Consider the following 17,216-nt stretch of genomic DNA (forward strand, 5'->3'; position numbering starts at 1 on the left):
TTTACTCTCTCAATATCCTTTTCATATCATTTTTGACAACAAAAATGGCCCCTTTTCTTTAAAAAGAATAAAAAAAAATACCTTCTAAAACATTAAATTTGGTTTGTTCTCTCTGAAAATACTCTATATTGGTTTTACGTAAATTTGACATATTTACCCCCCCCCCCTTATTTGAAAAGTTTGCTTTAGAGCAACATCTAAATTTTATTGAAGTTTGTTTAAGTTGTGTAAAGGTTTTTTTTTTTTTGGGGGGGGGGGCTAAGTTAACAAGTATTGGAAAATGTTTTTGCTTTATTTGTTTCTGGATTGGCTGGGATAGTGTGTAGATGAATGAATGGAGATAAAGGTATCTGCAATTAAGTGGTTGGTCAATAAATGTATAAGTATAGATACATAACCCAGACAATTGCCTGGTTCAGGTCGTGGAGACCTTTTTCAAATGCTAGCAAATTGATATCTACTTTTTTTGTATCGACTTGGCTGTATTTATATTTCCGACTCTAATGGCAGATATTCAAAAACCCAATTAAAAATCGGCATATGTTCCACATCCTATGGACATACAGTTATTTAACCCCTTTCCTCTCTGATTTTTTACTTTATTGGTTGTTTAGTCACTTTTTATTTCATAATATAAACTATTAAAATTGTAGCTCTACAATTACAACAAATTTTGACAAATGTATAAGGTCTTGTAAAAATAACAAAAAAAAGCATAATAGACCAGTAGACCATAGAAAAAAACATATAAGCATATTTCTTTATTTTTTGCCTAAAGAAACTCATATATACATAAAGCAAACAAAGGCAAAAGGTTGAGATGATAGACATATATATCCAATAGACCGATTATTTACGTAAGCTTTAAAAGTATAAAAGCAAATGACCACTAAAATGCTGATTATCAAATTTGATTAATATTTTTTGAGAATCTTGTTGTTTTACATTTTAGAAAAAATTTGAGAAACTCGAGAAACCTCAAATGTACAAGTATTTACTGTACAAGTTCGAACCCTGAATTATCTTATAATCATGTGTTTATAAAAGCAGAAAAAAAATAATAGAACAGGCAATGATTTAAAAGTGAACTAAGATTGGTTTCTTAACGTTTGGATATCAACAAAATACTAAAATTATATTGACATGTAATTAGATTACAGTTGAAATGTAAATCTATTTCCAGTATGGCTTCAAATCCGATTAATACCCGCTGGATTAGAACCAGTTCTCAGCCGTACTGAAAAATCTTATACAACAACGTATTACAAACAATTTTCCACAAATATTAAAACAAAAATCATAAAACTAATACCAGTTCTGTTAGTTAGGGACTTCGGCCAGTCGAGGCTAAAAAAACATGTTTTCATCTTATAATTTAACATCCGCGGAAAGCTGTCTAGAATACAATGCAATAATTAACTATTCCTCAACCTCTTTATCTATTTCTACCTTCTAACAATTCAAAGTATATCGAAATTGAATTCTTTGAGAGAGAGAGAAAAAATTATTTTCTTTTCTGCAGAGTCATAAGGAATATTGCAACTGATAAAAAATCACTTTCCCCCTATTTTTGACATTTCAGTAAACATGGTTTATAATTGACTATTTAATTACACGATTTTTATCCTGAAGTATCAGTATATTTAGTGAAAAACTATTGGACAACTTTTTGTCTTTGAACATATTTTTTTAACATTTTGAAGTCATACTTTGGATAAAAAATGAGAGCCTGTTTATGAGCCATAACATTGTCCCTCATAACTCTTACTTTAATTTCACACGTATGAATTAGAAAACCTGTTTTTTTAGAGGAATAATTATATTTTTATTTAAAGTTGCAGATTTTCTAGCATTTTTTTTTAAAGTTTTGACCGACAAAAACTTTTTCCTCTGATGCAATATCCTTTATATTTACCCATAACTTTTCTAGAGATTTTCCTTTTCCTATATTTTTTGCATTTTGGTTCAAAGAATATTATTTGTAGCAATGCTACTCTACAATAACCTTTGTATTGTTTGTAAGGTTATTCGGGCATTAAAATAGCATGCTTTTTCTAGCTGTTATTATACCAACATAATGTCAAGAATAAATGGTGCTAAAAGTTTTTTTTTTATAGTTTATGAATAGTGAAGTTAATGTTGATGAAAATAGCAATACAAACAGTCTTCAAAATGTACTGTCGAAGGTATGTCAGTTTTGACCATTATTTTATTAACTGTCTATAACCGTCGTAAGCCATAAGAATTGTATGTTGACATATTTCTTCCAGGACTGATTCCAAGAGAAAAAAGGCATAAAAAATAAGTTCAAAAGTGTCGCAAAGTCACATGGCTTGGAGCAAACACACACACACACACAGAAATTATTCCGTAAAAAACGGGTATAGTTAAGATCGCCTCTTAAGGGGCGTTTAGCTGTATTTTCAGTATCTTTTTAACAATTTCTAGCCCCTGCGGCCCGCGGGACCAATTGAAAAACCCTGCGGGGCAATCACCTAACCTAACCTAAAATAACCTATCAAAAGGTACTGTGAAAATACGACAAAACGCCCCTTAAGAGGCGTTGTCACGAAAGGGACTTTACCCAAAAAAAAACTTTTGAACGATCACAGTAAAAGTGTCTGACTGATTATGACATAACAAAAAAAATTAGCCAATGAGAGGCCACTATAAATTTTACCATTGGTCAATAACGGCCTCTCATTGGCTAATTTTTTTTTTGTTACGTCATAATCAGTCAGACACTATTACTGTGTTCCTTTTGAACGGGTTCGTTCTTGTTATCAATCATATATTTTGAGAAATTATTTTCGTATTCAGCGTCGAAATAAGATTTCTTTGTTTGATCTATCTATAGATTCTTAAGGGAAAATCTTTAGGGATAGGACAATGGCTTATAAATTTGATTTTATACTATATTTAATATTCACAAACAAACATATTCAAATAAATACATCCAAAGGGATAAGACAATGTCGATAAAATCAATGAACATTCCCAATGATTATCCACAAATGTACCCTTTTTTAAATTAGTGGTTGAAACGTATGAACACTCAACTTTATGAACCAATTAATCAAAATCTAATGAGAGTCCCCAAAGTTGTTAAGCTAACGGATAAGAAAACGTAACTTTGGGGATTAGTGTAATAAACAGCCCAGTGTCCTCTCCCTCCCAGTACATACATAGTTTGATCATCAATTTATTTTATTATAAACATATTTTAACAGTATTCCGATATTTGTAACGGTATCCAAACTGTCACCCCTTCTTGGAAATATTATAATATAAACACAAGTCCGCTTCTTGTCGGGGAGTTTTAAAACAAGCCAATTAGAAAAATTCCTCTTTATTTTGATTTTAAAGGGGGGTAGGGTAGTTTTTGTTCGTTTATTACTTTAAGTCAAGTTAGATTATTTTGGGTAATGGTTAAATTTAAGGAGTTAGCCAATAGGCATAGAAAAATATACACTTCTTCCCTTATTTTAAAAACTTGAAAATAAGGGTAAGGTTCAGTGCTCCACAGTCTCTTTGTGAGAAATGACCAATAAAACTTTAAAGTATACAATTGAAGAATGGGATTCAGTTCTGCTTACGTCAGATACTTTTAAATTGCATTTGACTAAACAAGCATGTACATCAGTGTACCCACAGATTTTTCTGTGCTTATTTTTGAAAAATGAACCCTAAAGTGTGAAAGCTAAAGTAGGGTCCATATAAGTAGAGACGTGCAGAATCGGAGAGTAGAGTAGTGAATCATTCCCCATGGCAAAATTAAGAGTTGGTGTATGGGAGGTCCCACAGGGCTCCATTTCTCTTTATGAGAGCCTACACCCCCCATAATACAGTTAAGGGGTAAACAAGGTCCCTTTTTTAAGTTACACCGTGAAAAAATCTGTGGATACATTGAAATATAAACATACTACATCATTTTATTGGTGATTCAATATTTTACTTCTAAGAATAAACTTTTTTATAGTATATTCTCGTTCAAGTAAACTTTTACATATTTGTTGATAGGTGAAATAATTCATAGAAAATAAAATAAATATTCATTAAAACATTAAATAATTATATTAAAAATAGTTGTAATGTATTAAATAATTGTATTTTAAGTTTTTTTAATTGTCTATGATTAATTCTGATGTAAGTAACTTGTTTCTCTATGCATATTTGATAATTTTTGTTTTTCTGACAGTCTGATGTGTTGATAGATTTTGGATGCTGTAATCCTTGTTAAATCCATCAAGTTGTTAACGCTTATTACATATTAGAATAAACCTCAAAAGCCTTTTTGAACAAATTTTCATTAGATACGGAGACACAGACTTATTGAGAAGCTGTGCATGAAAAGAAAACACAAATAGGAAAATGTAATATTTTCCTTGTTTATATCTGGAGTATATAAAGTGAACATTTGATATGTGCATTTACATCCGCAAAATATTACTCAATAAAATTATCAAAGCCGCGAATTATTTATATAGCAAAACCTACCTTTCATTGCTTCATTTTTGTAATAAAACAACTCCTTTTGTTGTATTGCTTTTTATGAAATGAAATCTTTTAGAAAATAACATTATGCGGAGCTGACTGAACACCATATTTTTCAAATGCATTTTCATTTTGATTATGGGTACTGTGCATTTGTGGCCAGGGAGGGAGGGGACATTTGGCTGTTTATTACACTGGCTCCCAAACTTTTAACATACGGTTTTCTTATTTGTTGGCTTAACAACTTTGTGAACTTTTATTCAATATTGTTTGGTTGGTTCATTAAGTTGTGTATAAAAATATTCTAATCACTAAATGTAATTTAAAGAAGGTGTAATTTTGTTTATCTTTAGTGGGGATGTACATCAATTTATCAGCCATTGTCTTATCAATTTAGATCCCTAATTTGAGGCTGTAGAAATGAAATCTTTCAATGGAATAAAGGCAGGGACGTCCAAGCTTTTTATTTTGATGAGGATTATATCAAGGTTTTTAAAGATTTGAGGGGGTATTCTAAATTTTTTTATTAATTTAAGGGAGTTAAATGAAGGGTTCCAAAGTTTAAGGGGGGTTAACGCCCCCTACCACCACCCTTGGACGTCTATGAATATAGGTTACATAGAAAGATTATATTTATTATTTTGCTTTGCTGTATATTTCTATCTATGATATATTTATTTTTATAATAGATATAATTATCCTTGTTTAAAAAAATATATTTTTCTGGATCTTTTCTCTTGAATATTTGTCATTTTTATCATGAAAATAGCCTAAACCAAGTAAACAAGAAAAAAGATAAAGTTTCCAAGAACACGTTACTTCTTTAGTATAATAGATGATGATAATTTATTGGCATAATTTACAATTTTTGGGCCTGGTTTGCTATTTAATGAACTTAATTTTAATTCAAAGCTTTTTATGATAATTTTGACCAATTATGAAATTATTTTTGGTGATTATTTTGATTATGGTTACATGTTTATGCCTGACATATGGACAATAAATTATTAATGGACTTAACCGCCACGCTATATTGATGTTTCATCGCTTCCCAAAAAAATTTTTTTTGTTTTATTATCAAAATTGTGTTATTTTTTTGTTAAAAATTGTATTGTCAGAAAAACATTTGGGTTTTTCTTTACGGGGAAGCATTTTGTTTATTTTTTGGTATGCATTTGTATTTACTTTTTGGGAGGTTAAGGTACCCCCTCCCCTAAAAATTTAATTTAATATTTCATTTAGGACCTTAAGTCCGAACTCCTTAAACCCCTTTTTGAGAACCGATTGAGTTCCCAATATTAGGAAAGATTCACATAGGTACCAAAATGATTTTAGCTTATTTTATTTAAGTAAAAAAAGGTTGGGTTGTTTGTGTTTAATAGAAAATAAAGGTATGTTACTAAAAAAGTTCATGATTCAGCATAATAAAATATATATTATGTGTATCTTTAATTATAATACACTATTGTCTGTTCATTTAATCCAGCAAAAGATATTAAACAACGCAAGAACGCTATGGTATTGATCATTTTGCGTCATTTACAAAAACGCATTTTGTCTTTTAAACGGAAATTACAAAAATGCATGTAATGCCATAATTTTTATTTGTTGCATCGTATTATACACAGCTTTCCGCGGTTATTAAAATGAAAAAATAATAATTTAAAATTAGTTTTGTTAGTAGCTGACTTTCTTATAATTGTTAAAAACTGATTTTAATTTTAATATTCGTGAAAAATTGTCCGTATTACGATGCTATGCATTCTCTTTCAGTATGGCTGAGAACTGATTGCAATCTAGCGGTTCCAAAGCCATCCTGCAAACATTTATTATGTACTGAAGTTTATACATTTGTGCTAATTACAGATTTATAAAACTTTGCTAATTCGATAAATGTACAATAGAAATACAGAGATAGGAAAATGGAAGGTAAATCAATCTTTCACATAATTATTACTTTTTTTAATACTAGCGGCTACGCCCCTAGAGGCCTCTAGTGGCACTTTAATTGTTTTTATTTATATTCAAAATATAGCTATTTAACGTTTGATGTTTATTTTTCGTTGAACTCTCTTTATAAAATCGATAAATTTAAAAAAAATTTAATTTCTCTAGGGAGGGTGGTGGTACCCTCCCCCAAAATAGTTATAAACCTTCCCGGGACATATTGGAATATACCCTGTTAAGGAGAACCCGATCAGTTCAGCGGTTAGCGAGATCCTTCGGTACAAACACACAAACACACAGACACACAGACACACAAACATCCTGTTACTTTATTATAAGGATTGATTTTGAAGATCTTAATAACTGGGAAAAGAAAATTTTGATCATGGAAAGAAAACAAAGTATCGGGTTTCTACGTATTTTCACAATAGCTTTTCTCCTATTTCTGACCCCTGCGGGGGGCTATAACCCAACGAGGCCTATTTCCTAACCCAGCGGGGCATTCACAAACATTAACATTTCCCTAACCTATCAAAAGCTACTGTGAAAATATGAAGAAACCTGACGATAATTCGTTTTCTTTCTATGATCCGAAAATTAAAGATTGATTTATGTCCCAATTTTATAATTAATTATTTATAAATTGCGTGGTTTTGTTTGAACCCTTTATTATATGCAATTTTGTTAAAAATTAATCAATGTTGATCAAGGTGTACATTCACTTCCGCATTATATCATGAACGCAAAAATAACGATAGCTAAAAAATAAGTCAGTATATACCTGTAGACATATTTTCAGGTATCTAAAGGGATAAGACATTAGCCAATAAATTGATATACATTCCCAATGATGATACACAAAATTACCACTTTGATTCCACTTAATGGTTGAAACTTTTGGACATTTTAATTTAATGAACCAACAAATCAAAATTCATGAAAGTCCCCAAAGTTTTGCAGCCAACGAATAAGAAAACGTTATTATAAAACTTTTGAAACTAGGGTAACAAATAGCCCAATTTCCCCTCCTTCTCTGATAAATTTAGCTGTAAAGATTAATCGGCCTAATAAACACCACTTAATAATTAACTTTATGTATGTTGTCGTCCTTGTTTTCTTTCAATATTTCAAATAATTAATTGTGTATTTAACCCCTTTCCGGTTTTTCTAAACATTTTTCCCTTTCAGAATATGCACAAAAAATTGAAAGCCTTTTTATTGTAATTGTGTTTATAATCGATAAAAAAGCATATGTTCACTTAAATTTTAAGCCACAAAATCAATAGTACAGTATTATTCTATATTGGACTTGGATGTAAAGTGTATATAATAATGTTTTTTTGGTTTATTAGTTGTTTCGCCTTGAGCTTTAAATAAGGCAGGGTAGGTAAAGAAAATAGCATAAAACCATCCCAATATATTAATTCGCTTCCCTAAAAAGACAATCATTTTCCAAGAAAAAACCTTACTATTTTATATTATGGGATAGAACATTTTTTTAAAGTTTACATTTTATTACATATAGATTAGTTTCCTTCAAATTAACAGACTCAAACTATTGATTTTAATCTATAAAGGGGAGAATTTATTGGGCGGTAAATGAATTTTTTCGAACACAGTAATAGTGTCTGACTGATTATGACGTAACAAAAAAATTAGCCAATGAGAGGCCGTTATTGACCAATTGTAAAATTTATAGTGGCCTCTCATTGGCTAATTTTTTTTGTTACGTCATAATCAGTCAGACACTATTACAGAGTTAAGAAAATAGCTTGAAACCATCTCAAGATATTAATTCGCTTCCCTAAAAAGACAATCATTTTCCAAGAAAAAACCTTACTATTTTATATTATGGGATAGAACATTTTTTTTAAGTTTACATTTTATTACATTTAGATTAGTTTCCTTCAAATTAACAGACTCAAACTATTGGGCGGTAAATGAATTTTTTCGAACACAGTAATAGTGTCTGACTGATTATGACGTAACAAAAAAATTAGCCAATGAGAGGCCGTTATTGACCAATTGTAAAATTTATAGTGGCCTCTCATTGGCTAATTTTTTTTGTTACGTCATAATCAGTCAGACACTATTACTGTGTTCGACAAAAATAATCAAATAAACCTGCTCTGATATTTGTTTATACAATGAAAAATTGAAGAAAAAACGCAATGATGTTTTTTATTCCCCACCCTCTCCCTCACCGAGAAAGAAAAATATTATTTTGTTGTAAAAAATATTGGTAAATAATGTAAGTGTATTTTTCCGCTGGGTTAAAGATATTGGACAATGAACCTAAAATTATCTTCCCCGATCCAACTTTTTTCCGTTCTTCAATTCAGAGAAGCTTCACATAGGTCTTCACTGGAAGGATTTTTTTTATCAAAGTTTGGAAATGGTTTTATGCTTTGTGTAAGCTCTTTCCTGCACCTAGAATATAGAGCCCCTAGATTCTAGGGACAAAACCGCTATTAATGATATAAAATACTTTTTTTTCTTAATCTTATTCCCTGTACGTTTTGAGACCTTCCTAGAACAATATTAAACCAATCTAAGTAAACAACAATTTTGGGAAATGAGAACTGAATGGTTCCCTTCATTATACCAAAGCAGCTGGATGTCTGTATGTTTGTCCAGAAAGATCTTGTTATATTTTACGGGATATTAGGTCAACCCTGTTACAGGTATGAGGTCCGTAAGATGTATGGACTTTCTGGTATTGATTATAGAGTTGTTGCGCTGTTTAAACCATACTTAACTATTACAAGAACAATCATGCAAAGTTTGAAATAGATAGGACAGTTCTTTACTGTTTAGATTAACGATGAGGGCTCTTCGTTAAAGACCTACTCTAATCATAGAAAAGCTTTGCTTTTGATAATGTATATTGGGAGTAGCAGCCTATCATAAATATTTTTCTTACAGACAGACAAACAAACAAATTGACATTAAAGACTGAATATAAGCTACGCTACTAAAATATAATTATATATTTGAAACAATCGTCTCTGATTAAGAAAGAATTTAATCAGAGGTTGATTCTTAAAAAATAAAGCATTGCTGAATCGGCTTAGGTAGCCAGATTGAAAATTTTATTTTGTACAAGTTTTAACAAAAGATTTTATTTAATTTTTTGTAGATTTCAAAAATGATTTTGGAGGATTTTTTTACAAAAAACAATTTTGGTGATCTAGCTACCAGTTTAGCGGTTAGGCAGTTCAAAAATTTTAAGAATCCACCTCATTTATATATGAAAGAGAAATTAAAAAGGATGTAGGTAAGCGGAAATCAAATGAGAGTTGAAGAAAGAATAATAAAAAGGGAGTAGGTTTATTATTCAATTCAATCAAACAGGAAATCGCCAATCAAGATGTTGCAATAGGGACAGATAATCTAATAAACAAGTCATAAAACAGAAAGACAAAGGCTTTGTTTTAAAATACTCATAAATAGGGATAGGACAAAATAGTGATAAAATAATCTTCCAACGAACATCAAAATTCTGTCTTTAGTAACTTAGAAACTAAATTTAACCATATAACAGAATAATTTTTATCATTATTGGGGGACAATTTGTTTGTCTGGCGTTGCCCTCCCCCTCCCTTGGTATTGAATTGCTAATAATTTTTTTACTGGTATATATTTTACTAGCGGCTATGCTCCTAGAAGCCTCTAGGGGCACTTAAGGAAGGAGGGGGGAAAAGTTCTACCTCATCCCATTTTAAATTTGAGTTTCAAAGAGTAAAAAAAGAGTGATGACACCCTCTTCAAAAATAGTTTAAAACCTTCCAAGGACCTATAATGTCGGACCAATAAAATATGATTTGCCGACCATAGCCGGTTTGCATTCAGCGGAAATTAATCGGATTCCAAACAGCAATGAAAAGTTTTAACTTTACTGTTCTACCTTTTTAACTTGAATAAATTAAAATACCAAAGTTAATTTTCTGTAATTAGTAGCTTTATTAAGTACCCTTTAAATTAAACAAAAATAAAAACAAATAATGGATAATTATCACAGGGGAAAAATTGTCGGCAGTACAGGTTGCTAACATGGAACTCATTTATTGGTCAGTTCGTTCATCAAGTAGGAGTAAAGGTGATGGGTTAGAAGGGGGATATGTTATTTTAGCCCATTGCCAGTCTTACTTTATTAAAAAAACATTACAACCTGGTGTAACATCCAAGTAATAATATATCCATTAGCTAGATTAATACAGAGGTTCAAAAGTAATATACTACATAAAAGCGTAGTTTTTTTTAAACAATAGCTAGGTTACATTATACATATAACTTCAAAATCCGCCAAGAAGCAGAAAAACACAAGCTATCACAGCTAAGATTTAATTCTATACAGGTATCTAAGGGAAAAGACAATGGCTGATAAATTGATGTATATCCCATTGATGATACACAAAATTACCGCTTCTGTAGTTTACAATTAGTGGTTAAAACGTTTGTACACTCAACTTAATGAACCAACCAATCAAAATTCAATAAAAGTCCTCAAAGTTGTTAAGCCAACGAATAAGAAAACACTATTTTTAACTTTGGGGAATATTGTTTAAAAAAACAGCCCAATGTCGCCACCCTCCCTGTATTTTTTAACTTATAGGAGGACGAACATATCATTGTCTTAGAGTAGCTACGCTTTATATAATACTAGCGGCTTCGCCCCTAGCCTCTAGGGGCTTTGCCCCAAGAGGTGATAAAAAAAATTAAGGCGAAATTCATAAAAAATTAATATTTATTGTTTTTAGTGAGAGAATGTTGCTATTCTTTCATTCAAAAATAAATGCTGGAATAAAAAATATTTTTGAACAAAGGACCAAGGAAATCTTCTGCAAAAAAAAAAAAAAAAAAAAAAAAAAAAAATGGGGGGGGGGATTTTTTTGTTTTTGGGGGGGTTGGGGGTGTCCCACCCCCCAAGAAAATAGCTTAAAACCACCACAGGACCAATAGGTATATACCCTGAAGAGTAGAATCCGATCGGTTCAGTGGTTACCGAGATCTTAAGGGACGGACGGACAGACAGACGGACAGACGGTCAGACGGACAGACGGACAGACGGACAGACGGACAGACATCGTTCTACTTTGTATAATAGATAAAAACTACAATATATACTTTTCAAATACCAAATTAATATTAAATTTATATTTAAGCTGAATAAAATTGTTGGCTATAATTTATTCATATATTTTCAAACAATTACTATCAAATTTTTATATATTTTCTGTAGCTAAGTTACTTTAAGAGAATACATTTCAAATAGTTCATTAGATTTGTATGTCAGTACATGATTAAAGAAAATTAGTTTTAAGATTTTATAACAATTAATCGTGTTAGATATACCTTTAGCTGGGAGTAATATTTCTATTATTTTATTTTTTGTGGATTCATAAATAATTGATAGTCAAATAATATCAAATGACTTTCCAAATTTGTTTTCCCCCTCACTTAGTTGCGGAGAATATTTCTTTAAAAAACAGTGGGGACGACAGACAAAAATTATTACTACTTTGTATTATAATATCGCCTGCGCTCCTAGCATCCAAGAGCTCTGAATTCGAATGAGTAACGAAAGTCTAAAATCAGAAATGAAAATTAAATAGCCAAACATCATCAAAAACTTACTACTCTATATTGTGTAATAGGATATAAAAATTAATCAAGGACTTTAATGGTAAAATAAAGGAATTATCTATCGAAGCAAAAATTCATGTGCATAAAAATCCGCATATTTTTACATCCACATATTTTTTCATATTTACATACAATAGATTTACAATAGCAAATAAAAAAGAGGTATGTTTAATCATGAGATAAAAGGAAAAGTATCCGTTGTAATAGCTGTTCTGTTCAATTGATACACATGCGGAAATGAGTGCACACCTATATATTCAATACCAATTTGTCTTTTCTTTAATCAAATTTGTCATTTTGGAATTAGTAATTTGGCGCAATTTTCTTTTTTCCAAATCAGCTGATTTTAAGCAGCAAAACTAAATCTTTATGTTAGAGTTTTTTTCAAGGACGTCCAAGCTTTTTTAAGGGAGTAAAATTTGGGGTTTTAAAGGTTTGAGGGGGTAATCAAATGTATATTTAAAATTTCGAGAGGGGTAAAATGAGGGGTTTTAAAGTTTAGAAGGGTAAACACCACTCCTCCCCCCCCCCCCCCGGACGTCTATGGTTATTTCGTTAATTGTAAGAATAGGTAGAATACATCGCGCATTCAACACCATTTTTATTTGATTTAATCTATTCCAATTGCTTGCTCATATAATAAATTTCATTTTTAGGTCAATTTTCACTCAAATAAGATTAATTTTTCAGCTGAAGTTATTGTTTTAAATCGCCATACTGCTTTTTATATAACGTTTGATTTTTATTAGACCAGTAAGTCATAAATATCAACTTTAGCGACAGTTTTTTTAACACGCAACTTTTGTTATATAACACTAAGATTCCCTTATTACAAAGTTTTACAACTTGTTTGTGTTTGTCTTTTCTATATTGGAAATTCTTTAAACTAAAATGGATATAAAATACATGTTGATATTATGACAGGGGAAAATTTTTAGTCAATTTAGCTTGCTAACATGAAACTCATTTATTGGTCAGTTTGTTCATCCAGTAGGAGGGGAGGGGATTGGGTAAAGGGGGTGGAAGGGGGAGAATTGTTAATTTGGCTAACTGCAAGTTTCACTTTATTAGAGAACATGCAAATCTGCAAATATAATAATATATCCATTTTTAAATTTGTGTATATGTGTTAATCTATGTCGTTGTGTTTTTCTCTTTGTTTTTTGTCTGTCAGTCTGTCTATTTGCATGTCGTCAAATCTAACTATCATTTTATCCATTTCTCTCTTCTTTTTTAAGATTGTCTTTTTGCATTATATGGACATAAGCATTCTAGTTCTTGTTTGATAAACTTCTTGAAGTATAAATCAATACTTAGACAAAGTTTTTTAAACAAGCAAATATTATATACAGTCATGAAAAATTATCTATCCATTTATGATTTTGTAAATGTCATCAGGGGTTGCTTGAATAATGTTAATAACAAGGATTTTAATTTTTTGCCTTTGCCACTAACATTTGGAGAGGAAGGGCTGTGGGCTGTAAATATAGCCTAAAACCATCCCGAGACTTTAAGTCAAGCTTGTTAAAATCATTTCAGTGGTTAACGAGATTTTTATTTAATAAGATATATTTTTTGTTGTTGTTGTTTTTCCATTTTCGTCCATTCTCATATATCTATCAATCCATCTCTATTGGATTGATTAACTCTGAGTTGAATACTAATTATTTTCCATGAGAGGGTCAGGTATTTACATCAGTATATTATTAAAAGTTTTCTTAAAGTAAAAATAAACAAATAAAAATCCAACGGATTAACTTAAAGTCGAGCGCAGAATCAACCCCTCCCCCCCCCCTTCATTTTGAAATAAATCAAAAATAAGGTGAGGGTAGTTTTTGTGTATTTATCGTTCTTTAGGTCAGTTTAGATTTGGTTATATTGGATACAGGGTCGCCAAAAAGGTTAGGGCACCGCAAGTTTAGGCCCCGCAGGGTTTATATATAAAGGGAAAAACTACCAATCCCCCTTATTTTCAATTATTTTAAAGATTTAGGAGATAGGGGGTTTAGTGGCTCCCCTAACACTTTAAGGAAAGCACAAAAATCCTTTTTTGCCTCTCAATAAATCAATCAATCTACAAGTAAAGTATAAAGTAAGAGCTTAACAGAACATTTATAGAATAATAATTATCTTACACTCCTACAGTTAGAGCCATATAGCAGCAAAGCAACTCTTTAAGTGGTTGAGTCTGTCCTTATGTGATGTAAGTGGGATGGCAGAACATTGTGCTGTTTATTACACTAGACCCCAAAGATGTATAATAACGTTTTCTTATTCGTTGGCTTAACAACTTTGGGGACCTCCGTTGTATTTTGATTGGTTGGTTCATTAAGTTGAGTATCCGAATGTTTATATCAATGACTGTAATCTACAGAACGAAAAATTTTGTGTATAATCATTGGGGATGTACATCATTTTATCGGCCATTGTCTTATCCCATTAGATCACTACTCTCATACATTTATTTAAAAATATTTTTATTTTCAGATTTTTCAAAAGTATAAAAATGTAAACATCTAATAATAATAAATGGAAATGAGCACATAAGTAACAATGTAGTAGAAGAAATAAAAGAAAAAATAAACAAAAAAGGTAGGTTTTCTCAATCAAGGATGACAACATCCAAAAATGGGAATGGAATATTGAATTATGAGCAAATCCTTTTTTTGTCCATATGTATATTGCATAAAAAATACACATCCTTCGGACAGCCATTCCTTTTCAAAGTACCTTTTGTTCAATTGCACTAATTAGGAAGCTTTGCCTGTTATTTAAGCATTGCATATATGTATACAGTATGATGCAGTCTAAATATTTCCCTGTTAACAAGAGGACACGCAAACAAAGACCATTGTATTTATATTTTAATACTCTAATTTAATTTCCGGTTCTGATCTATTTAAGTTAAAATTTGGTGCTTTCTTTCAAAACTATTTTTGGACCACCAAAAGCCCCCCTCCCCCCAATTTGTTAAGAAACCTAAATACAATTACTTGCTCTCAAAGGGATGTATTCCTATGGGGAGAATATGTTGGAATATTTCTTACCTAACACAACCAAACCTAAAACAAACAATTTATTTTTTTTATATTGAAGAATTAGAATCCATCCACTTATTTTTATCAATCTTTTCATATATCAAATTATCATTGTATTTGAAATCTTTAATCTAAGCCAAAACCCATTCATCTATCTATCTATTTGCATGGCTCTTCAATTCATATAGAAATAAATTATTAATTCGGCTTTTCATTCACCTATCCACCTATCTATTCCTGAGTTTCAATTCTTCTAGCTGTATTGAACTATACTGAAGTTTAGCACGAAGATTATTCCAAGTACAACACACGAATAAAATGAAAGATTTTCTTCACAAAAAAAACACTTTTAAATTTATGCTGCGCAAAATGGTACAAAAAAATGACGTCATACTATAAAGTTGTCCAATGAGAGGCCAGTATACATTGTAATTGACCAATGGTAAAATATATACTCGCCTCTCATTGGTTATTTTATCATATGACGTAAATTTTTTTGTACCATTTTGCGCAGCATCACTTGTAACTAAATCACTAAATATGACATATTCTCTAGATCCTAAGTATTATTTTATATTTTGCAAGCTCTACAATAAATCAGAAAAATAGTAATTTTTTTCTGAACTTATGCGACGTACAGACATACCTTAGATATGGATTAGCTGCTTTGGGTATGTGTTATTTTTGCTGCGCTACAATAGATGTAGAATATACATAGATATCATGATATAGGGAAAATTGTTGCTAACATTAAACTCTTTTATTGATCAGTTCGTTCGTCCAGGAAGGGATGATAGAATGTGAGGTATCATTGTTTTAGCCCGCTACGTGTTTCACTTATTAGAAAACATGAAAATCTTGTGTAAGATACAAGTAATAATATATCCATTCACGCTATTTATATACAAAATCCAAGAAAAATAGTGTATCCCTTACTTTGTGAATCCATTTATTCTATTCACATATTGAAAGTATACCTACCTCTGTCTGTGCAGAAAAGTTGGAACCACCCGATATTTTGCATAATGTACTAAAACCACCACTCACATCTTCCCAAAAAATCCCGCCGCGGCATTCGCGTAATTGGTAACGTATCAGCTTGCTGTCGGGTAGGTGTCGGGTTCAAGTCTGGACTACACCGCGTCATACTAGAGACGTTAAAAATAGTACCTTTTGCTGGTATGTCAGTATTGGCATACCTTGACCCACAATCATGTATCAAGTTGCTTGGACAGGTTAAGAACCCGAATCGAAACTAGAGGTCATCATCATATATGTACATCTACCCCACTTTTTAAAAGTAAAGCTTTTCTATAATTAGGGTGTGTCTGTCCGTCCGTAACGGATAGCTTTTTTCGTTAATTTAGGCATGTTAGAATTGTCCTATCGATTTCAAACTTTGCGTGGTGATTCCTTTAGTAGTTAGATACGATTTAGAAAGCGTAGCAACTCTATAATCATTACCAGAATGTCCGTACGTCCATTTTAAACATGTCGATTTTTTTACTTTTATAACAACAAATTTTCATGTGATCTAATCATCCGTTTGATCTGATTTTTGGTATATTGATTCCTTAGACAACAAAGTAAAATATTATAAGCGAAGCAACTCTATAATCAAGTTCTAAAAATGTAAGTATGTCCATAAACATTATCCTGTATCCAGCAGTGTTTCAACAAATCTACTTACAATTTTGGTTCGACTCTTATACATTTATATACTGATTATTCAGTTCTGTTTCAGTGCTTCGTTTTTATGGATGTTGTCATCCTTGTTATATAATATGTAAATTACTAAATCTAACAAAACCGAGTTAGTTTTCATTAAAAAAAAATAACTCTTCAATTTCTTTCGTTAAAATTAAAACTGATCCAAAACTGATTTTATTAACAGAGAAGGCAAAATGATATGTATTTATACAAATATTTAAAAGTAACAAAAGTGTTAAAAATTATTTTGTAGTCAATAGTAAACACAAATTATAGAATTTTAGGTTAGGATAGTCCCTTTGTAGTGTTTTGACTTCTGCGTGGTACATTTTATAGATGAAATCCTTAGGAGTAAAAAGTCCAATGTAATCAATTGTATTA

At 30.9% G+C, this 17,216-nt stretch overlaps 1 protein-coding gene across 1 annotated transcript in view; it reads right to left on the minus strand.

The window, feature by feature from the left end:
* Positions 1-16,272, minus strand: part of LOC145331114 (uncharacterized) — a 40,852-nt gene extending 24,580 nt beyond the window's left edge. The window contains exon 1 of the mRNA XM_080175743.1: positions 16,173-16,272. Within this exon, the coding sequence (XP_080031869.1) occupies positions 16,173-16,272 (100 nt within the window). The remainder of the gene's footprint in view (positions 1-16,172) is intronic.
* Between the last annotated feature and the right edge of the window lie 944 nt (positions 16,273-17,216).

This window comes from Acartia tonsa, chromosome 11 (genome assembly GCF_053477335.1).
Source record: "Acartia tonsa isolate MP-2025a chromosome 11, ASM5347733v1, whole genome shotgun sequence".
Classification (NCBI taxonomy): Eukaryota; Metazoa; Arthropoda; class Copepoda; order Calanoida; family Acartiidae; genus Acartia; species Acartia tonsa.